The sequence below is a fragment of the Doryrhamphus excisus genome, chromosome 18 (genome assembly GCF_030265055.1).
Source record: "Doryrhamphus excisus isolate RoL2022-K1 chromosome 18, RoL_Dexc_1.0, whole genome shotgun sequence".
NCBI classification, from domain to species: Eukaryota; Metazoa; Chordata; class Actinopteri; order Syngnathiformes; family Syngnathidae; genus Doryrhamphus; species Doryrhamphus excisus.
Window position 1 is genome coordinate 5,948,063 of NC_080483.1, and position 24,241 is coordinate 5,972,303.

General features: G+C 45.6%; 1 protein-coding gene across 4 annotated transcripts in view; it reads left to right on the plus strand.

The window, feature by feature from the left end:
* Window positions 1-124: 124 nt before the first annotated feature.
* dip2bb (disco-interacting protein 2 homolog Bb) overlaps window positions 125-24,241 on the plus strand; it is a 41,160-nt gene continuing 17,043 nt past the window's right edge. For 2 of the 4 annotated variants that reach the window (XM_058054347.1, XM_058054349.1), the window contains exons 1-18: window positions 125-1,124; window positions 13,297-13,368; window positions 15,406-15,558; window positions 17,407-17,532; window positions 17,594-17,887; window positions 19,129-19,248; window positions 19,365-19,382; window positions 19,652-19,771; window positions 20,503-20,700; window positions 20,780-20,871; window positions 21,017-21,127; window positions 21,208-21,331; window positions 21,487-21,596; window positions 21,723-21,825; window positions 21,908-21,972; window positions 22,040-22,133; window positions 23,469-23,588; window positions 23,657-23,771. In XM_058054347.1, the coding sequence (XP_057910330.1) occupies window positions 1,040-1,124; window positions 13,297-13,368; window positions 15,406-15,558; window positions 17,407-17,532; window positions 17,594-17,887; window positions 19,129-19,248; window positions 19,365-19,382; window positions 19,652-19,771; window positions 20,503-20,700; window positions 20,780-20,871; window positions 21,017-21,127; window positions 21,208-21,331; window positions 21,487-21,596; window positions 21,723-21,825; window positions 21,908-21,972; window positions 22,040-22,133; window positions 23,469-23,588; window positions 23,657-23,771 (2,120 nt within the window). In that variant the 5' untranslated portion in view covers window positions 125-1,039. The remainder of the gene's footprint in view (window positions 1,125-13,296; window positions 13,369-15,405; window positions 15,559-17,406; window positions 17,533-17,593; window positions 17,888-19,128; window positions 19,249-19,364; window positions 19,383-19,651; window positions 19,772-20,502; window positions 20,701-20,779; window positions 20,872-21,016; window positions 21,128-21,207; window positions 21,332-21,486; window positions 21,597-21,722; window positions 21,826-21,907; window positions 21,973-22,039; window positions 22,134-23,468; window positions 23,589-23,656; window positions 23,772-24,241) is intronic. The other 2 variants (XM_058054348.1, XM_058054350.1) reach the window with 1 other exon arrangement.

Genomic DNA, 24,241 nt, shown 5'->3' on the forward strand with positions numbered 1-24,241 from the left:
GTATTCCTGAATTCATGCTTGTGCACATGCGCACGCGCGCATGTCCTGCCGGCTTGGTGCTTTTCTGTCATGAAGTAGACGAGACATAGTTGTTGTGCAAACCTGATTGTTTTCTAAGGCACCCTACGCCCACCCCCCAGTCACTGTCCCTTCCAACCCCACCATAATGTGGTGTAAGCAGCAGTCTTGTATGCATGGATGAGGGTTTGTCAGGTCTTGAGGTGTGGTGTGTTTGCTGGTCTGTGCCATGACACCACAAAGTGACGTTGATTGGCAGGAAAATGGACGCATGAATGAAAGGGAGGATGGATTGATCGGCACTAAAGGGGATCTCCATGTGAATAGTCCATTTTTCTGACCACACCATGTTGGAAAATAAAAGCTAGGGCTGGGACAGTCTGCAGATGTTGCTGTGGATGTGATAGCAAGTGACTACAGGGCCAGTATTGCTGGTGATTGACGGTCGATTGGTGATGGTAATAAAGCAAACACTGGTAAAAGCTGGAGTAACAACATAGGGTGGTTCAGCCATCTTGAATGCTGGAACAATATTTCATACAATATCAACACATTCCCTTTTAGGTCATACAGTTGTCTCACATCATTGGATTGTCAACATCTGTATTCTATTTCTGTATTGTGAAAATCTATATTTTTATAGTAAAGGTAAAATCACGCCACGAGCAAGAAAGCAATGTCGTACATTCCGGTTGTACAGGCCATTTAGTGACTTGGTATCGCCCTTCATAACAAACTGGCGAGTTTCCCTCCTGCTGCGCCGCCACAAACCAACCACGTGGGGGCGCCTCGACGACGCGCCACCACTTTGGCTCGGCCCCGGTCACGTGACCGCTGGGTCTCAGCTGCGCTCCCAGTGCGGGCGGTCCGTCATGGCGGTGTCTGGTGGTGGGAGACTCTGGGATGGAGTAAACACCACCGCGGCCTCTTGAGTCCTTCTGCCGCTCTTCATGCGGGACCGTCGCCTCCACCCACCGCGATATCACCGACACTCAGCAGCAGGCTGCACGCGATCCCCGCTATGGCCGACCGAGGCGTCGATTCCTCGGCTCTGCCTAAAGAGGTCAGGGACCAACTGGCGGAGTTGGACCTGGAGCTGTCCGAAGGTAAGAGCGGGTGGGGATGCGGATGGGGGTGGGGACAGGTGTAGTGTTGTCTTTGGATGTTGACACTGAAACGAAGCCACACGCTGATCTCCTTTAAAGGGCCATGGAAGTACAGTACATGTAATATGCAGTACCCAGTACACCAGATACTATGTGCAGTACTGCTATCGTGTGCTAACATGCCCTTTACTGCTAGCAACACCGCTACTTATGTCAGACAAAATGGGTCAAGTTCGTCGCGCTGGGGGGGGTGCTGCATGCACCCCCATCGCCTGGGCAGCAGAGACGGAGGCTAGCTTGTTGTGTTGGGAAGCGAATGGAATACGGTGGCGGTTATGCAAGTCGGTGAATCACAGCAGCATCCTGATTGGTGCTGTTCAGCTCAGGTGCCTGGGGGAGGATGAGTAATGTCACGTTTGGCGGCGGGGGGGGTGGGAGCCCTCCCCCCCCTCTCCCCCGCTCCACTCTCACTTCATCAAAATATGTAGACTAATGTGTGTATTCAGAAGCTATTCTATTATACAACAGTTGTATTCTATTGAGTTCAGGCCAGTAACAAACATGAGCACCCACAGTTGAGGTTGGAGTAGAAAACAGGAAGTCCTGTCAACTTGGAAAGAATAATTGACATTGACAATTGTCATTTTATGTCTAAAGTCTTGATGTCGCTGATCCAATATCAGCTCAACATTTCCACCGCAAATGTCTCAGCATCCCTGCCAAGAACAGCACAATGTCCCACTCTGGTCAAGTTAACAAGAAAGCTGCGAGCCAAACAGGAAGTTGTATCTGGGAGATGTGCACTCTGGTCAAGCTAACGGGAACGTTGAGAGCCAAACAAGTAATCCTATCTGGGAGATGTACACTCTGCTCAAGCTAACGGGAACGTTGAGAGCCAAACAGGAAGTTGTATCTGGAAGATGTACACTCTGGTCAAGCTAACGGGAACACTGCGAGCCAAACAGGAAGTCGTATCTGGGAGATGTACACTCTGTTCAAGCTAACGGGAACGTTGAGAGCCAAACAAGAAGTCGTATCTGGGAGATGTACATTCTGGTCAAATGAACGGGAACGCTGCGAGCCAAACAGGAAATCAGGTGTGGGAGCAGTAAAGGTGCCATAGTTAGCACTTTTCTCAAGGTACTCCGGTTTCCTCCCCCATTCTAAAAACATGTTAGCTTCATTAGCCACTCCAAATTGTCCATAGGTATGAATGTGGGTGGGAATGGTTGTTTGTCTATATGTGCTCTGTGATTGGCTGGCCACCAGTCCATGGTGTACCCCGCCTCTCCCCCCAAGACAGCTGGGATAGGCTCCAGCATAGCCCCACCCTAGTGAGGATACGTGACATAGACGATGGATGGACGGAAAGTCACAGCTTGAACGGCTTTAGCTGACATGTAGCTGAATTTTAGGATGTCTAGCAAAGCCTGCTGTCGTACAAAGTGGTGCGTGTGTCCGATATCTGTGAGGTGTTGATCCAGTCAGGGGCAGGGTCAGGTTAGTGAGGTGACGTGCCTGGCGGGGCCGTCCTGGGCCCCAAAGGATGATGACTCCTCCTTCACAACGTTCCACCCAAAGCTCGGTGCCGTCCAGATCCCCTCGCCGTGTCAGCACATGTTCTTCCACACAAGCCCGTGGGTTGCTCTGCGGCATCTGGCGCTCCTTTGGAGGCCCGCCCCTCTCATGGATGTCTTTTCCCGCCAACAATTCTCCCATTGTTTGCTAAGTCCTGCTAAGTACTCGTGTGAGTACAAACACAATGAAAGCCATTGATGATTGATCAGAGACTTTGGGATTCAGCCAGGTTGGAATTTTCAGATGGGAAGCAAAAATGTTAGCGCTGCAGCTAGCATGTAGCCATCATGCTAGCATGAACGTACAGTACATGCGGTACCAACACCACACCTCCCGTATTACTAGACAGTACATACAGTATATACTGTAAGTACAGTACATATTAGGGTGGTCCTTATTTTTCAACTTTTGAAATGTCATGCTCTCACCCCACCAATAATGAAAAAAACATTTGGGCCAAATTTTATCAATATTGATTACTATTTAGAGGTTGCTCAACAACTTTGAAGTTTGACATATGCTGTGCATATTCAGGAGTTTTCGCACATTATTATATTATATTATATTATAATTATTATTAATAATTAATTATAATAATATAATTATATAATAATTATAAAACATGTTTGCACAAATTATCATATTTATATAAATTATCAAAATATAATATATAATAATTATTAATAATACATATTAATAATTAATATAATGTTTTTTTAATCATGATCATTAATGTGAGCTTATGACAGGATTGGACTTCCCTGACAATGACACCAATTTGCATTCAATTCATTTTTACCACAGGTGGTTTTTATTGTGCTGGTTTTACCTAGTGAACATGCTGAAAATTATCCATGCAAATATGTAATACTTATTTGCTGACCTAATCTTCTTGCTAACCACATGCATGGGACCCACCTCTGGTCCTGATCTGGTCAGATCTTCAAAAGGTTTCAGAAGCATTGGGAATACATCGACAGAGCCAAGTGATGGTGATCTTATTGCAGACATCAAAGACGATGCCATTGAATTTGCCATAGAACAGCTTGAATCTTTTTCCAGCCGAGGGATGACTACAGGGAGCTTCTGGAACTTGTCATTATCTTCCTTGGTGGTGGTCTTCCTCGAGGCTCCAGGAGCTATTCACCATGCTTGCTGGATGGCCAAAGCATTGTACGCTCTCAAGCTATACCTATTTGCTAATCAGTTCAAACTCACTTCTTAGAAAACTAGAGGAATTGGCGACATTTGTGTGTTCGTTGTGGGACTGTATGCTAGACGTTGGTTCACTTGATCTTCAATTTCTGCAAAGTCTGAAAAGGTATGAAGAAATTCATCCAGCAATTTCAGGTTTTCAGGGCACCTGTGGTATTTGAGTGAGGAGCTGATTGCGTTAGCCCTTTTTGACCCAGCAGTACCAACTGATACCAAACGAGACATGGCACAAGCCATTGTTGGACTGGATGGAGTCGCCAATTCACCAAAAGGTCCCAAACGCATTAACAATGTCTATCAAGTCAATCAAACAAGCATCTCATAACACAGTTTGTGACCAAAAACACCATACACTTCTTCAGATGTTTGGATCTAGCTACAGGCTTTCTCCAGGCACATGGGACTCCTGAGATGACTTTAAGGAGGCATGTTCAATGTTCATGTTAGCATGTTCATGTTAGCGCGCAGACCTCACAGCTAAGAGACCAGGGTTCAATTCCACCCTCGGCCATCTCTGTGTGGAGTTTGCATGTTCTCCCCGTGCATGCGTGGGTTTTCTCCGGGTACTCCGGTTTCCTCCCACATTCCAAAAACATGCTAGGTTAATTGGCGACTCCAAATTGTCCATAGGTATGAATGTGAGTGTGAATGGTTGTTTGTCTATATGTGCCCTGTGTTTGGCTGGCCACCAGTCCAGGGTGTACCCCGCCTCTCGCCCAAAGACAGCTGGGGTAGGCTCCAGCACTCCCCGCAACCCTCGTGAGGAAAAAGCGGTAGAAAATGAATGAATGAATATGTGAACTAAATAGTAAATATGAGTGACAACAGTTCAGTCGCATTATTGCTTAGATTATACTATGGTTCTGATTTCATTATTTGAGATACAAGCATAAGAAGTTTGTTTCATCCTTTATTTCAATGATGTAATTTACTTGTATTTTGCTGGTTGCCACTCTGTCACAGTGACTGGTCAATAAAGGTAATGTTTTATTTTATATTGCTTTGCGTTCTTAAAATTGTACAATTTCCTCAAAAACGAGCAATTCTGGAAATATTCAGAGGCCTTGAGCAACCTCTAAATATTGTTCAAAATTCAAAATTTTGCACAGTGAGTTTTTATTGATATAACACTTTTAGAGGGTGAGAGTTGAACATTTCAAAAAAAAAAATTGACCCCCCCATATAAGGACCACCCTAGTACATATGGTACATATGGTACATACAGTACATACGGTAAATACCAACAGCACACCTCTCCGTATTACTATATAGTACATACAGTACATACGGTACATACAAACAGCACACCTCCCGTATTACTATACAGTACATACAGTATATACTGTAAGTACAGTACATACAGTACATACAGTAAATACGGTAAATACAGTGCATACAGTACATACGGTAAATACGGTAAATACAGTACATACGGTACATACCAACAGCACACCTCCCGTATTACTATACAGTACATAGGATTACTTTATTCTCATAATAATAATAATAATAATAATAATAATAATAATAATAATAATAATAATAATAATAATAATAACAATAATAATAGGATAATAATCTGCTGCTAAAATGAGATAAATTTTCTCATATCTCATCTCTTGATGAGATCACATCTCATCTCACCCCCCCCCATGAAGGGAGAAGGTCATCACAATAAAAACATAGCTAACATGCTAACGGGGTGGGGGTGGGGTGGAAGAGAGATTAGGGCCTTGGCTGTCTCCATCTAGGTCACACAGCATCAGGGGGCGGGGCCATGTCACTCCTCTCTCTCAGGGAATACACTGCCCCCCGCCCCCCACCCCCATCTCCTCTCTTTTCCATCCTCTTGTCTGCATTCTTTTATATATATATATATATATATATATATATATATATATATATATATATATCAGATTATCATCAGATTAATCACGGTTTTCCAATTAATTAATCACCATGTCTCACCATGTATTCATTCAGGATGAGAGCCTTGATACTGAGGAAAACGGACATTTAGGAGGGACACTTTGAGATTATAGGAGTTTTTCATGTGATCTAGACTGGATTGGATTCAGGTCTGGGCTCTGGCTGGGCCACTCGAGGACATTCACCCAGTTGTTGTGAAGCCACTCCTCTGAGATCTTGGCTGTGTGCTTACTTAGGGTCGTTGTCCTGCTGAAAGATGAACCGTGGCCCCAGTCTGAGGTCAAGAGTGCTCTAGAGCAGGTTTTCATCCAGGATGTGTCTGTACATTGCTGCGGTCATCTTTCCCTCCATCCTGACTAGTCTTCCAGTTCCTGCTGCTGAAAAACAACCCCAAGAATGATGCTGTCACCACCATGCTTCACCGTAGGGATGGTATTGGCCTTTTCTCCAAACATAACGCTTGGCATTCACTCCAAAGAGTTCCATTTTTGTCTCATCAGACCAGAGAATTTAGTTTTAGTCTGAGAATCCTTCAGGTTTCTTTTGGAAAACTCCATACGGGCTTCCATGCACCTTTTATGAAGGAGTGACTTCCTTCTGGCCACTCTACCATACAGGCCTGATTGGTGGATTGCTGCAGACATGGTTGTCCTGCTGGAAGGTTCTCCTTTCTCCACAGAAGAACGCTGGAGCTCTGACAGAGTGACAATGGGGTTATAGGTCACCTCCCAGCTTAGATGGCTGGCCAGCTCTAGGAAGAGTCTTGGTGGTTCCACACTTCTTCCACTTACGGATGATGGAGGCCACTGTGCTCATTGGAACCTTTAGCGCCGCCCTAGTGGCTCCCTGTAGCTTTTTGAAAAATGTTTGAAAGTGGAAAAAAGACAGGTGTAACGGCCTTCGTTAGGTTTCTGATGGACAAAAGAATGAAAATAAAGTTCCTGCACCCCTCGTCAATACCAACCACGTTGTGTGGCAAAGAGAGGAAGTACTTGTTTTGTGTAAACAAAAGACAGATTTTATATTTCTATAGATTTTATATTTTATGTTTCACAACACTGCCGACTAGTGGCCAACATAAGTAATGGAGTGGGGGAGAGAAGGGGAAGGAGCTATTAATGACATGTGAAAAAGTATTATTCATTCATTCATTCATTTTCTACCGCTTTTCCTCACGAGGGTCGCGGGGGGTGCTGGAGCCTATCCCAGCTGTCTTCGGGCGTAAGGCGGGGTACACCCTAGACTGGTCGCCAGCCAATCACAGGGCACATATAGACAAACAACCATTCACACTCACATTCATACCTATGGACAATTTGGAGTCACCAATTAACCTAGCATGTTTTTGGAATGTGGGAGGAAACCGGAGTACCCGGAGAAAACATGCAAACTCCACACAGAGATGGCCGAGGGTGGGATTGAACCCTGGTCTCCTAGCTGTGAGGTCTGTGCGCTAACCCCTAGACCACCGTGCCGCCCTGAAAAAGTATTATGATTACAAAAATGAAAAACACATACCCGATGGACAAAAGAATGAAAATAAAGTTATTTTTCCTCCACTTCTGCACCCTACACAGACGGGACATAATGAAAATGAAAAAGAATGAAAATAAGCCCTTTTAACTAAAACCAACGATCAAAATAACATAAAACCACTTGAAATGACAAATATATCGACATAAAAACCAGAGCTACCAGAGCTACCAGAGCTGGGGGCAACTACGGAAGCCCGGGAGGAGCAGAAGTGAAAGGATAAAATAAACACACATACAAAGAAAGCAATGAAAATGGAGTAAACAAGATAAGAAAATAAATAACTCATTGAGATAAAATTCACACAATAACTAAATAATAATAAATTCATGCATTTAGAAAATAAATAATAAAGTGCATTTTTAACTCCCTTACACGCGGAGTGATATTTTTTGTTTAAATATGGTTTCTGTCGGAGGACAAACATGACACAAACATTCTTAACGTTTTGCTGTAAATGCTGTAAAAATGTAAATATTACATTTCTGTCAACAAAGATTTGCATCATAGCCTGCGACACACGTTTCTATCAGCAGGGCGGGATGACAGGCAGGTGGCTGTTGTAAACAAACTGGCGGCTGTGTGATGGGCCATGGATCCCAAAGGGAAAAAGAGAAAAATAACTGAGGAGTACAGAGGAATAAAACATTTCTCGGACCGAATCATTTGCATTCATTGCATTCATCTTACATGCTCGAAAAAAGAAGTTACATTAAACGGGTAAGAACACAATCCTGTTATCGGCACATATTTAGTAACAAAGTGGCTGTTTATATAATGTGATTTCTGATTTTCATCAGTATATATTTGGAATGACACTTAGTGATATTATTGTGTTTTTGTTGCGCAGGTCTGAGTGTTACAGGCATTTGCCTCGGACAGCTATGTTGGGTGAACTTGCCTGACCTTTGACCCAGGAAGTTCGTTCTGTGTGAAATGCCTCAGGGCTGGAATGTTAAAATTGCACAGAAATCAAACTTAAACTGTATTAATTGATTTTATATACTTTTATACCTTTTCAAAAGGCTGCTGTTTTATTTTGATAAATGCAGACTGCGTTTTATTGCACTCTGTTTGTTGCCCAGATAAGGGGCACGTTATGATCGTTCCATTTTGTTGTTCATTCATTCATTTTCTACCGCTTTTCCTCACGAGGCTTGCGGGGGGGGGGGGGGGGGGGGTGCTGATACAGATACTAATGCTGATACAGATACAGGTACAAATACAGATACTAATGCTGATACAGGTACAAATACAGATACTAATGCTGATACAGATACAGGTACATATACTAGTGCTGATACTGATACTGATATTGATACAGATACAGATACTAATGCTGATACATATACTAATACTGGTACAAATACTAATGCTGATACAGGTACAGGTACCGATACTGATACTAATGCTGATACAGATGCTGATACAGGTACAGATACAGATACTATTGCTGATACAGTTACAGATACTAATGCTGATACAGATACTAATGCTGATACAGATACAGGTACAAATACAGATACTAATGCTGATATAGATAGAGGTACAAATACAGATACTAATGCTGATACAGATACAGGTACAGATACTAGTGCTGATACTGATACTGATATTGATACAGATACTAATGCTGATACATATACTAATGCTGATACAGATACAGGTACTGATACTGATACTAATGCTGATATAGATGCTGATACAGGTACAGATACTATTGCTGATACAGATACAGATACTAATGCTGATACAGATACTAATGCCGATACAGGTACAGATACAGGTACAGATACTAATGCTGATACAGGTACAGATACTAATGCTGATACAGGTACAGATACAGGTACAGATACTAGTGCTGATACAGATACAGATACTAGTGCTAATACACATACAGATACTAGTGCTGATAAAGATACAGGTACAGATACAGGTACAGATACAGATACTAGTGCTGATACAGATACAGATACAGGTACAGATACTAATGTTGATACAGGTACAGATACAGGTACAGATACTAGTGCTGATACAGATACAGATACTAGTGCTAATACAGATACAGATACTAGTGCTGATACAGATACAGGTACAGATACAGGTACAGATACAGGTACAGATACAGATACTAGTGCTGATACAGATACAGGTACAGATACAGATACTAGTGCTGATACAGATACAGATACAGATACAGATACAGATACAGATACTAGTGCTGATACAGATGCAGATACAGATACAGATACAGATACAGATACAGATACAGATACAGATACAGATACTAGTGCTGATACAGATGCAGATACAGATACAGATACAGATACAGATACAGATAGTGGTGTACGCTCATCCCTAGTGGATTGGTCACACCTTTTTCAGGTGTTGGAAAGATTTGGCTGTGGTCATGTCATCAATTCATTTATAAAATGGGTCCAAATTATGTACAGTAATGCAACAGCGGAAATCATTCCGAAATATTTTCTTCTCTCACCATTACTGATTGACATGACTATTGAGACCTGGCAAATTGCGATCAGACGGAATAAACAACTTAAAGGTCTCAAGGTGGGACCAAGGGAATACAAGATTGCTTTGTACGCAGATGATAGAATCTTAATCCCATCCAGTTTGTCTGAATCAATCCCAGTTCTGCTTCAGTTAACAATAATTTTGGGAACTATTTCTGGTTGCAAAGTAAATAATAATAAGTCCTCTATTTTATTACTCAATCAAGATGAAAGAATCACATGATCTTGGGCTCGTATCGATATTCTGACACAAAGAAGAGGTTATTCAAACAAACAAACAATCCCATTTGAAAGTATATGATAAGAATGTGGTGACAAGTAAAGGAATTTTTAAATCAACCCAAAACATTGTCTGGATGTAGTCCGGTGTGGGGCGACCAACAGCACCCAGGGGACTCAAGACAATCAATGACTTAGTTTTTGACTTAGTATTTACCCGCTTCAGACAGCATGTCATCCTTTGAGCACCTGAAACTGAAATGTAATATAGACGACAATTCCTGAAATTGTTACAACAAGAAGTTTCATTCAAGCAAACCAAAACATCTGACTCCCTGATGGCTGGTAATAGATGCTAACTGCTGATAGATGCCAATGGAGTTAAAAGATTCTAGTTGGTAATAGGTACTAGCCGCTAACAGTTGCTAATGGTTGTTAATAGATGCTGATGGTGGGTAATAGCTGCTAACGGCTGTCAATGACTGCTACGGGATGCAGGGATGGGGGTATAGTGTATAAAAAAACAGCTGAATTTGAAATCATCCAGATGGAAGAGTGATTACTTAGAGATTGTCCACCCCTCCCCCCATAACAGACGCCATGGCTTTCCCTTCTTGTGTGCAGTCCAACTGCCTGTTGGCATGATCTAAAAATAAATCCTGTGACTGAGCAAAGCCAAGCATTGTGTTCATGCATTACTGATGGAGGGAAGGAAGGATGAGCAGGACCCAGGCTGAACTGTGATTGGTCAACATGATGGAAATATGTTTTATTTCCTCAAATATCAGGGGCTCCAAAGTGTCACAAAGTTGATGGTGAAAGATGACATTGATGATATTTCATGACCTCGACAGCCGTCTCATCTACTGTTTCTCTCAACAGACGTCAAATAAATAATGGATATTCAGTAAATATACACTGCTTGCTGGCTTTTCCTTATCAATTAATTCCAAAAAGTCTTGGGAAAAAACAAAGCAGACAAAAAGTCAGACAATTCTTCCCCCAAGAAATAAATATTTAAATCAGAATAAATATAGTTACATTGTGAAATCATCAGAAATGGCAAACGCAATGGATACATGCCCTGCTAGACCAGCTATCAGCACAGACCAGCAATAAGCATAGACTAGCCAACAGCATGACCAGCATAGACCAGCAACCAGCATAGACCAGCTACCAGCATGACCAGCATAGACCAGCTAACAGCATAGACCAGCTAACAGCATAGACCAACTAACAGCATGACCAGCATAGACTAGCTACCAAAATAGACCAGCTACCAGCATAGACCAGCTACCAAAATAGACCAACTACCAGCATAGACCAGCTAACAGCATAGACCAGCTAACAGCATGACCAGCATAGACTAGCTACCAAAATAGACCAGCTGCCAGCATAGACCAGCTACCAAAATAGACTAACTACCAGCATAGACCAGCAACCGCATAGACCAGCTATCGACATAGACCAGCTACCAAAATAGACCAACTACCAGCATAGATCAGCTAACAGCATAGACAGGCTAACAGCATAGACCAGCTAACAGCATGACCAGCATAGACTAGCTACCAAAATAGACCAACTACCAGCATAGACCAGCAACCGCATAGACCAGCGAACAGCATAGACCAGCTAACAGCATAGACCAGCTAACAGCATGACCAGCAGAGACTAGCTACCAAAATAGACCAGCTACCAGCATAGAGCAGCTACCAAAATAGACCAACTACCAGCATAGACCAGCAACCGCATAGACCAGCTAACAGCGTAGACCAGCTAACAGCATGACCAGCATAGACTAGCTACCAAAATAGACCAGCTACCAGCATAGACCAGCTACCAAAATAGACCAACTACCAGCATAGACCAGCAACCGCATAGACCAGCTAACAGCATAGACCAGCTAACAGCATGACCAGCATAGACTAGCTACCAAAATAGACCAGCCGCCAGCATAGACCAGCTACCAAAATAGACTAACTACCAGCATAGACCAGCAACCGCATAGACCAGCTATCTACATAGACCAGCTACCAAAATAGACCAACTACCAGCATAGACCAGCTAACAGCATAGACAGGCTAACAGCATAGACCAGCTAACAGCATGACCAGCATAGACTAGCTACCAAAATAGACCAGCTACCAGCATAGACCAGCTACCAAAATAGACCAACTACCAGCATAGACCAGCTAACAGCATGACCAGCATAGACTAGCTACCAAAATAGACCAGCTACCAGCATAGACCAGCTACCAAAATAGACCAACTACCAGCATAGACCAGCAACTGCATAGACCAGCGAACAGCATAGACCAGCTAACAGCATAGACCAGCTAACAGCATGACCAGCAGAGACTAGCTACCAAAATAGACCAGCTACCAGCATAGACCAGCTACCAAAATAGACCAACTACCAGCATACACCAGCAACTGCATAGACCAGCGAACAGCATAGACCAGCTAACAGCATAGACCAGCTAACAGCATGACCAGCAGAGACTAGCTACCAAAATAGACCAGCTACCAGCATAGAGCAGCTACCAAAGTAGACCAACTACCAGCATAGACCAGCAACCGCATAGACCAGCTAACAGCATAGACCAGCAAACAGCATGACCAGCATAGACCAGCTACCAGTATAGACCAGCAACCGCATAGACCAGCTAACAGCATAGACCAGCAAACAGCATGACCAGCATAGACCAGCTACCAGTATAGACCAGCTATCGACATAGACCAGCTACCAGCATAGCAGCATTAAAACACAATGTAAACTGCTCTATGCCGGTAGATTCCTTGGTGCCGTGACGGGCATAGGTATTGCTGCCCTTCATTGAAACGCAGGCGAGATGAGGTTGCCATAGCAACTGTAGAGGGCACATACGCAGCATGAGCCTATTCCATGTCCACTTCCTTCTTCTCAGCTCCTTCTCGTCCTCTGCTGCCGTGCTCCTCAGGGTACATCTGAATCATCCTTCCTTGCTTCCCTTTCCGCTCCATTACGAATTTAGCTTCTGTCCCCCACCCCCCCACCCTGACTATGGAGCCAAGGCCCATCTTTGACGTCCTGTGGAGGTTCCGTCTGTTTGCATCTCACTCCTGAATATAAGAGAGATTGTTTTGGTTCAGTTTGCTCAATAAAATATGATCTTCTTGTGCAGGTGACATCACCCAGAAGGGCTATGAGAAGAAGAGGACCAAGCTCCTGGCACCATACATCATCCACCCCCCAGGTGAGTCTCCTTCTCCGTGACCTTGTCCACACGTAGCTGGGTGTTGAAAAGCACATAATTGCCCTGTCCTTTGATGATAAAATGGTATCCACATGACCTCGGGGTTAAAAGAAAGCATCCTCACGCAACCATACAAATGCATCGGGATCCACACGTAACCATACAAATGCATCGGGAATTACACGTGCCTGTACAAATGCATCGGGATCCACACGTAACCGTAGAAATGCATCGGGATCCACGCGTAACTGTAGAAATGCACGCCAAGCCGAGATGCAATCGCCCCCTGTCCTGGCCCTGTCAGTTTCAACGAACCCGATGACGATCTCTCGGAGTTTGACAAACGGACCCGGCAGTTCTTCAAGGCGATGGAGCAGGAATGTGCGAGGTACACGCCGGAGCAGTTGGAGACCATGATGTGGGGGCCGGACAGCACGCTTGTCGCGCCCACTACAAGGGCACCGCACACCAGCCAGCCTTGCCTGGCGACCCTGTCCGACCCCTGTCTCTCACACGCCAGTTGTTTTCTCCTCGACTTCCTGCCGGAGCCCAGCTCCCTCGCCTGCCCCACCAGGTTCTTCGTCCAGGGCGCCCCCCTGAGGGTGCCAACCTCGCTCACCATCCAGGGCTCCCCCTCGAGGGTGCCTGCCACCTCCGCCGACCCAGCCGTACCTTCCATCGCTTGGAGCAGTCTTGCTGGCTCCACCAGGCTTGTCGCCCTGGCCGTCCCCCAGAAGGGTTCCGTCGGCGACCCACCTCTGGTCCCCCCATCACCTATCCCTTTTTGACCTTGACATTTCTTGGACATCAGGGATCCGTCCTTGAGGGGGGGGTACTGTCACACCCTGTGTAGGTTCCCATGTGACAGTTGTGAAAATATGCCCTTATTTTGCATTCACTTCCTGCTTTGCCCTGTTTTCCCCTGTATTGCTATTATCACCCACACCAGTCCCTAATTTCTGTTGCCTATTTAGTTCAGGGGTGTGCTTCTCCCCTTTGTGTGATCATTAGAAGCAAAAGAAAAACAACCTACCATGGATGACAAAAGGCCTTACTAATGCTTGCAAGAAGAAGAACACACTATACAGGAAATTCATCACTCAACAGACTAAAGAATCAGAAAGAACATACACGACTTATAAAAATAAGTTGAGTACAATCCCAAGAGCATGTAAGAAGGAATATTATAGCCAACTACTAGACAAGCACAAAAACAATATTGGAGCAACCTGGGGCATACTACATAATATTATCAGGAAAAGTAACAAGAAGACAGACGACCCTCATTATTTCATGGTGGGAAACACCTGTAATGATGATATGGATGAGACAGTTGAAAAGTTCAATAATACTTTGTCAGTATTGGTCCCAAACTTCTGATTGGCTAGGACATCTGTGGCCTGACTGCAAAGAAGGGATTCCGAAACAAAGGACAAGCGAGGAAAGGAATGAAACAATAGAGAGGAATCCTAATTCTATGTTCCTGACAGATGTAACAAAAAAGGAAATCATCGACATTGTCAAAAATTGTAAAGCAAAAACATCAACTGATTGTAATGGAATCGAAATGGACACTATAAACACGGTAGTTAACGAGATAGTAGAACCGCTGATGTACATCAGCAATTTAAACAAAAAAATAACCTTAAACTGTATTATGGAAAGCAGGAAGTGAACAAATGTAACAGTTACTGATTGTAAAAGTACCACATGGAGTGGTAGGATTTAATAAGCTTTGCTTCTTCCTACTCCTTTTCGACATGTGGAACTGTGAACTGATTATGGGATGCACTCAATTGTAATCTGATGCATGTCCTGGGGTCTCACCGTTCCCCCGCAAGCCGCATCATGACAGCTGATTTGACAGAAGTTCATAGAAATGTCCCAATCAGAAGATCCGGCTCACTTATATGTTCTTATGACGTGGAAGGAGATCCAGACCAAAGATTGCTAACTGGGACAAGAACCAACTTTAGCATTTCTCTTTTTCTGTGAATGTTCAAAGCCAAAATCTTTTAGGATGATTCTCCCCAACAGCGGAACCGCCCCCAAGGAACGATGCACAACCGCCCGCTCCCAGTTCTTCCTCCGGCCGTGGCCCGCCTTCTTCCAGCTCATCCCGTTACCGTGAACGGCGTTCTCGAAGAACACACCGTAATGGCGGCACCAGGGATGACCGCTACAGATCAGGTGTGTGTGTGTGTGTGTGTGTGTGTGTGTCGGCGTATTTCTCAGCTGAGGTACTTTCTACCTTGTTATCATTCAGTGCAGGGAATTAAAGTCAAGCGTGACTTTTTCATTCATTGTCAGCCACTCTATTCAAAAGGCTTCTTGACACCATCCTGCAGGATGATAGATCATATCTGCATGAATTCCTGAAATATAACCAACACACTGAAGGCAACTTTGAAGGCTTGAATGCACAAACCTCACAATCACACATGAACAAGCATTAGATCCGGTGCAGATGGGGTCAGTCTCAAGTGTCAGCTTGTTAAAGCCTTTTAAGATGAAATATCACTTCCAGTAAAGAGGAAAATAAAAGAAGTATTAGTATTTGTATTAGTTTTAGTATGACTATGACTGTTAATAGTAGTATTACTGTTGGTATTGTGTGTAATAGCAATGATATTTATATCTGCCTATCTGTCTATCTATGTAGTAGTAGTATATATAATCTATATATCAATGTATGTCAATAGTGTCCAAGTGGCGGTCCAGATGTATCTGTGGCTGTCCAGATGTATCTGTGGTTCTCCAGATGTATCTGTGGTGCTCCAGATATATCTGCGGCCATCCAGATGTACTGTATCTGGTGGTTCAGATATATCTGTGGCTGTCCAGATGTATCTGTGGTGGTCCAGATGTGTCTGTGGTGCTCCAGATATATCCTTGGTGGTCCAGGTGTATCTGTGGTGCTCCAGATATATATTTGGCGGTCCAGCTGTATCTGTGGCAGCCCAGATCTATCTGTGGTGGTCCAGATGTATCTGTAGTGCCCCAGATGTATGTGTGGAGGTCCAGATGTACTGTGTCTGTGGTGCTCCAGATATACTATATATGGATGTCCAGATGTATCTGTGGTTCTCCAGATGTATCTGTGGTGCTCCAGATATATCTGCGGCCATCCAGATGTACTGCATCTGGTGGTTCAGATATATCTGTGGCTGTCCAGATGTATCTGTGGTGGTCCAGATGTATCTGTAGTGCTCCAGATATATCCTTGGTGGTCCAGGTGTATCTGTGGTGCTCCAGATATATATTTGGAGGTCCAGCTGTATCTGTGGCAGCCCAGATCTATCTGTGGCGGTCCAGATGTATCTGTGGCTGTCCAGATGTATCTCTGGTTCTCCAGATGTATCTGTGGTGCTCCAGATATATCGGTGACGGTTGAGGTGTATCTGTGGTACTCCAGATTTATCTGCGGCCATCCAGATGTACTGTATCTGGTGGTTCAGATATGTCTGTGGCTGTCCAGATGTATCTGTGGTGGTCCAGATGTATCTGTGGTGCTCCAGATATATCCTTGGTGGTCCAGGTGTATCTGTGGTGCTCCAGATATATATTTGGCGGTCCAGCTGTATCTGTGGCAGCCCAGATCTATCTGTGGCGGTCCAGATGTATCTGTAGTGCCCCAGATGTATGTGTGGAGGTCCAGATGTACTGTGTCTGTGGTGCTCCAGATATACTATATATGGATGTCCAGATGTATCTGTGGTTCTCCAGATGTATCTGTGGTGCTCCAGATATATCTGCGGCCATCCAGATGTACTGCATCTGGTGGTTCAGATCTATCTGTGGCGGTCCAGATGTATCTGTAGTGCCCCAGATATATGTGTGGTGCTCCAGATATACTATACAGTATATGGATGTCCAGATGTATCTGTGGGGCTCCAGATATATCTTTGGCACGCCAAGTGTATCTGTGGCACTCCAAATGTAGCTGTGGCGCTCCAGGTGTATCTATGGCGCTCCAGATGTACCCGTGTTAGGGTTACAATGGAAAGTGGAAAGAATATGTGTTTTTGCTGTTGTCAGACGTCCACAGTGAAGCTGTACAGGCCGCTCTGGCCAAACATAAGGAGGAGAAGATGGCGCTGCCCATGCCTACAAAACGCCGCTCGGCCTACGTGCCCTCCCCAATGGAAACACGTACGCCGCCAGGTAGGACGGGGGGTACACGTGACCTCGGACCAATTTCTAAATTCGCACTCTTTCCCCCCAGACTCCTCCTCAGCCTCAGAAGAAGAGATGTCTGTGCGTAGGCAGTCGGCGGCGTTCCCGGCCCCCTCCCACAATCCCAGCTTGCAGAGCCCCGACTGTTGGATCAACCGCACCACCCGGGGCTCTTCCACCTCCTCCTCGGCCTCCTCCACCATGTCCCACGGGGAGGCCAAGCCTCCATCCCAGAACCAGCCTCAGCCTCAGTACAAGCCCCCATACCCGGCCCTGTACAAGCCCCACCCCCAGCCCGACCCCCACACCACCACCTCAGACTTGATGGCGTACAGTCGCATTGGTGAGTATGATATGCAGTGTTCGTATGGTATGCACTATTGGTATGATGTGCATTATTTCATCTTAGTATGATTTGCAGTATTAGTATGGTATGCAGTATCATATGATATGCAGTATTTCATCTTAGTATGATATGCAGTGTAAAATTTTAAATTGCCCCCCCCACCCCCCGGAAAAAAAATCATTACAAAAAATAAAAATACAAATAATAATAATTGCAATAATAATATTTGGGAATAAATTGACCCATTTTTTTTCATCAATCCACCAATGAACCTGCATAACAGCCGCCTAACATAACCTTGTTTAAGCTATAGAGGGCAGTCAGGTTCAACATGCTGGTTAGAGCGTTTGGAGGAAAAATGCTAGAATAAGAGATGGAGGAAGGGTTGGGGAGTGTGACGAGAGTTAGCATGCAAAACAGGAAGTGCTGTATGCTGCCGTTACAATAAATATAATAATAATAATAATAATAATAATAATAATAATAATAATAAAATAAACTAAAAATAAAAATACATCTAAATACATCCATACAGCCCTCTTTGCATCGGAGAACGGTTGGTGGTGCGTTCAATGACCGTCGATAAAAGTATATATATATATGTGTGTGTGTATGTGAGTATGAGTATGAGTGTGTATCTACAGTGTAAAGTATATTGATGTGTGAATAGCTATGATGACACATCATGGGGGGCATTATGGGAATCTTTCTGCCAATGATTGATGAATAATAATTAGCATGCTGCCAAGTCTAATGTTGTCTCCATAACCTCTAAGAATTGGTTATTCTCCACATCCTGTTATACATCTTATTCTTATTTATTTATTTATTCTTATTTATTATTATTTGTATTCATTCATTCATTCATTTTCTACCGCTTTTCCTCACGAGGGTCGCGGGGGTGCTGGAGCCTATCCCAGCTGACTGCGGGCGAGAGGCGGGGTACACCCTAGACTGGTCGCCAGCCAATCACAGGGCACATATAGACAAACAACCATTCACACTCACATTCATACCTATGGACAATTTGGAGTCGCCAATTAACCTAGCATGTTTTTGGAATGTGGGAGGAAACCGGAGTACCCGGAGAAAACCCACACATGCACAGGGAGAACATGCAAACTCCACACAGAGATGGCCGAGGGTGGAATTGAACCCTTATTATTTGTATTTATTTTTTAAATTGGTATTTTTTTTCATCATATACTCACAAACCCCCCACCTCTCTATCCCCGAAGCCCCCCAAGAGACCAGCGCCCCGCCTCCAGATGCGCCGGCCAGAGGGCGGCGGGTGGACCTGCCGTGCGGTAACACAGTGCGTGGGATGAGTGGTTCCAGCATGATGGAGACTGCAGACGGTAAGCTTTTCTTGACTGGGGGGTTGGTGAGGGAGCCCCATGGCAACTTAATCAGACTGCTTTCTCTCACTTTGGCTCTTCCTCTGCCCTGTCACGTGTGTTTGACTGGCTGGTAGGAAGAATGAATCTGCAGAGTAAGTTGTTGAATATACGTCCTGGCTGCCCCCACCCTTCCTGCCCCGCTTTGCCGCACAGCCCCACAGCAGAAACACTCTTTACCCCGACTCTCACCTTCTGGCCCTCCTCTTCCTCCCACCCACCCGTGCCACTGTTGCCTTTCCAGCCTGTCCTGCGGTCCAGACACACCTTTGACTAGCAAACCTCTTTTATGGGCTGAGGAGCAGCAGACTCAGACCGTGGCTATTTCTTACCCCCCCACCACCCGCATCCCTCCTTCTTGTAGGGGTTCCAGTCAGCAGCAGGGTGTCCACCAAGATCCAGCAGCTTCTAAACACCCTGAAGAGGCCGAAGAGGCCCCCCCTCAGCGACTTCTTCACTGACGACTCTGAGGAGATAGTAGAAGGTGACACCAGACATGGCACATGCATGCACTTATTCATCTGCTGCTTTGTGTGTACTGTACACGGACAGTAAATGTACTATACATGTACCGTACATGTACTGTATGTACACACTGCTCGCACTACTCATCCCATCAAGGCTTCCACGTAGACAAACAAAAGCAACCAACAAGGTTCCAACAAGATGAGAAGATTTTGGAGAGAAGAATTGTAGCTTTGCATGCTAACTATTGATTATTGTTATTGTTGATGCAGATGTTTCTCACCTCCTACACCTAATGGCTGCCACCAGCGGCTTCCTTTGGCCCCATGGAGGGTTATTTAGTACTCAATGAAACTTTGGCCCCCTGGGGGGTTATTTAGTACTCAATGAAAGTGATTCTTCAAACTTCATCCAGTGATATCAAATGCTTCCTTATCATTTTAGCACGTACCATTAGCCTGGATGGCTAATGGGGTGGAGCTACGCTGGACCCCTGATGAGTGGCACCAGAGCAGGTGTAGTGGGGGTGTTGGAATCTTAGTGTGTCAGCCAAGAGGAGAAGAATGCAGTTATATCTTTGATTGATTGAAGCGGATTGGTGGTGCCCCACTGGGGTCCGATATCGTGTCAACCCCCTTGATGTTTCTACTTCCTGTCCGATTTCAGGGAGCGTACCTTCAGGGTTTGCTTTTCTTTCAGTTTGTGCACAAATAAAGTGAAAGAGGATCTTCTCCTGTATCTGTCCTTCAGCGCCCCAGCTGGACCCCAACACACCCAAGCCGGAGGGCCGTCAGATCATCCCGGTGAAAGGCGAGCCTCTGGGGGTGGTCAGTAACTGGCCCCCGGCCTTGCAGGCGGCGTTGGCCCGATGGGGGGCCACCCAGGGGAAAAGCCCCGCCCTCACGGCGCTTGACATCACAGGCAAAGCGATGTACACGCTGACCTATGGTGAGACAGTGAACGTGACGGTGACAGAGAAAGAGGACCTGCAGTATGGTGGTCAATGTTGTGACTCTGCGTCTGGCAGGGAAGCTGTGGAGTCGCAGCGTGAAGCTTGCCTACACGCTCCTCAATAAGCTGGGCACCAAGAACGAGCAGATCCTGAAAGCCGGAGACAGGGTGAGTTCTCTGCTTTCGTCTTGCTTTCACCTCTAAATGCAGTCAGGCCACAGGTGTCCTAGCCAATCAGAAGGCAGCGTGCACGTTGACTGTTTTTTATGGACTGTGTAGTCACAGAACACAATGCTTGCTTCAATGTGTGTAGGTGGCGCTGGTGTACCCCAACAGTGACCCGGGGATGTTCTGGGTTGCCTTCTACGGCTGCCTCCTGGCCGAGGTCATCCCCGTGCCCATCGAGGTGCCGCTGTCTCGTAAGGTGCGGCGTGGGACTCGCTCAGTGGTTTTATTCCTGCGTCATCATGAAACAAAACATTTTGAATGCTGCTGGTTACGCAGGACGCGGGAATCAGCCAGGTGGGCTTCCTCCTCGGGAGCTGTGGTGTGGGCCTGGCGCTGACCAGCGAGATATGTCTGAAGGGTCTGCCGAAGACCCCAACTGGAGAAATCATGCAGTTCAAAGGTCAGTTCAAAGTCTGAGAAGGGAAATGAACCATCAGCTTTTAGTGGAATGTTTTGTTTTCACCACAAAGTAGCGAACATGAAACAACAGTCGATGAGTCGGTGATCCGTGAGCTCAGCTTGATGGGATTATTTACCCTCACATTTGTCTTCCAGGATGGCCTCGGATGAAGTGGGTGATTACAGACTCCAAATACCTGACCAAGCCTTCCAAAGACTGGCAGCCGCACATCCCCACGGCCAACACTGACCCGGCGTACATCGAGGTGACAAAGCCGGGATTGAGTCAGGGCTGTCCGTGTTTGGCCGTGGACGCGTTCTGAAGTGGCTTAACAGATGCTGATTGGTTGTAGCAACTTTAATGATTCAAGCTGACCTTTGTGTTTGCGCAGTACAAGGCCAACAAGGAGGGCACCGTGGTGGGCGTGGCTGTGTCCAAAGTCGCCATGCTGACCCACTGCCAGGCGCTGACTCAGGCATGCAGCTACTGCGAGGGTGAAGACAGCTCCGCTTTCCACATGACTTTGCTTCACGGTAACCTCAGTAGGTCTGATGTGGTGTTTTGTGGTGCTTGCAGGGGAAACGTTAGTCAACGTTCTGGACTTCAAGAAGGACATGGGTCTGTGGCACGGCGTTCTCACGGTGAGTCTTGTCATGTCATCATCAAGCAGAGCTTTCCACACAACACTATGGGTGTGTTTGCTTGCAGGCTGTGATGAACAGGATCCACACTGTCAGTGTCCCCTACGCCGTCATGAAGGCCTGCCCTCTCTCCTGGGTGCAGAGGGTCCATGTTCACAAAGGTAAAACCCCCATGGGGGGGCCATCTTTTTCTGAACACCATCGCTCTGTGATGGACGCTTTGATTTCAATGGAGATGCGCAGGTTGGAAGCCATTCAAAACCATATATTTTCCAAAGACAATGTTTGATACAGCGTTGTGTTCCGTGAAGGTGGAATGTGGGCAAACAGGAGTCTTTATTTAGATGAGAAGGGAGAGCAGAGAAAAGACAAGTGAAGGCCAAGCATACGGCTTGGATAAAAAGGACAAGGCGGCAGGCCTGGCAAATATTCATTCATTCATTCATTTTCTACCGCTTTTCCTCACAAGGGTCGCGGGGGTGCTGGAGCCTATCCCAGCTGTCTTTGGGCGAGAGGCAGGGTATACCCTGGACTGGTGGCCAGCCAATCACAGGGCACATATAGACAAACAACCATTCACACTCACATTCATACCTATGGACAATTTGGAGTTGCCAATTAACCTAGCATGTTTTTGGAATGTGGGAGGAAACCGGAGTACCCTGGAGAAAACCCACGCATGCACGGGGAGAACATGCAAACTCCACACAGAGATGGCCGAGGGTGGAATTGAACCCTGGTCTCCTAGCTGTGAGGTCTGCGCGCTAACCACTAGACCGCCGTGCCGCCCCATCCTGGCAAATATTCTCCTACAAAATAAAAATACGCTCAACAGAGGAGGTGGCGTAGGATAAAGTGCCAGGAGACCAAACTGCTACCAGCAGTTCTACAGGGATTCCTTAGTAGCACCAAAAGTTGTGAGGAGATGATACAATGTGTGCCTGCATAGAAAACCCAACACAAGCTAAGACATGCTAAAGAATTCATTCATGACCTCACGACACGTGACTGCATGCTACTAAAAACGTACTTTTCTTGCTCCAGTTTAGCGTTTTTTGTGATACATGTATGGAAATTGTTATCTAGAAATGTACAGTAAATGGGCGACACGGTCATCTCTGTGTGGAGTTTGCATGTTCTCCCCGTGCATGCGTGGGTTTTCTCCGGGTACTCCGGTTTCCTCCCACATTCCAAAAACATGTTAGCTTCATTGGCCACAAATTGTCCATAGGTATGAATGTGGGTGGGAATGTTTGTTTGTCTATATGTGCCCTGTGATTGGCTGGCGACCAGTCCAGGGTGTACCCACCTCTCGCCCTAAGACAGCTGGGATAGGCTCCAGCACCCCCCGCGACCCTCGTGAGGATAAGCGGTAGAAAATAAATGAATGAATAAATTGAAAGTATCCAAGTGACCTTCAGGGCATACTGTAGTTTGCAGTTTGTCAGCTTGCAGGAAATGCTGCATGTGAAATGATGGCTATTTTTGTCTTACAGCTCGCTTGGCTTTGGTGAAGTGCCGGGACCTGCACTGGGCCATGATGGCCCACCGGGAGCAGAGAGACATCAGCCTAGTGTCTTTACGGATGCTGATTGTTGCCGATGGCGCCAACCCCTGTGAGTCATCCTTGGACGTCTTCCTTTCCAGCCCCGCCCCATGTCTTTCTTTCTGTCTTTCTTTCCAGGGTCTGTTTCCTCCTGCGATGCCTTCCTCAACGTCTTCCAGTCTCACGGGCTGAAGCCTGAGGTCATCTGTCCCTGTGCCACGTCCCCTGAGGCCATGACGGTGGCCATACGCAGGTGTGTCTCATTGACTCTTTTTCAGCAGTTTTTGAACGAGCCTTTATTCGTGTAGAAGTACAAGCAAAATTGTGCAATCATCCGTCCATACATATACAACATACTATGTTATGATTGAAGGGGGCAATGACGGGGGTGGGGGGGACACTAGTAGAGGGGAGGGAACAAAACAACAACTCCAAACTAGACTCCGAAATAAAGGAGCACTGTTAAAAAAAAAAAAGAAGAGAAGCAACAGGTTGTCCGTGAAGAAATAGTGGAGGGTCAGAGCGTCCCGCTGCAGGAATCTCTTTGGAGAAGTTGTTTTTACAACGCGACCCTGGTTAGCCGTGGTGCGGATGCCGAATAGGTAGACGTCTTCGATGTCCTCCACGGAAAAGAATCGCCAGGCACATGACCTTCCACTTCCCACAACTCGTCGAGAAGATCGTGTCAATTGCGTGGAGAGACCAGTTGATCAATTCCATGAT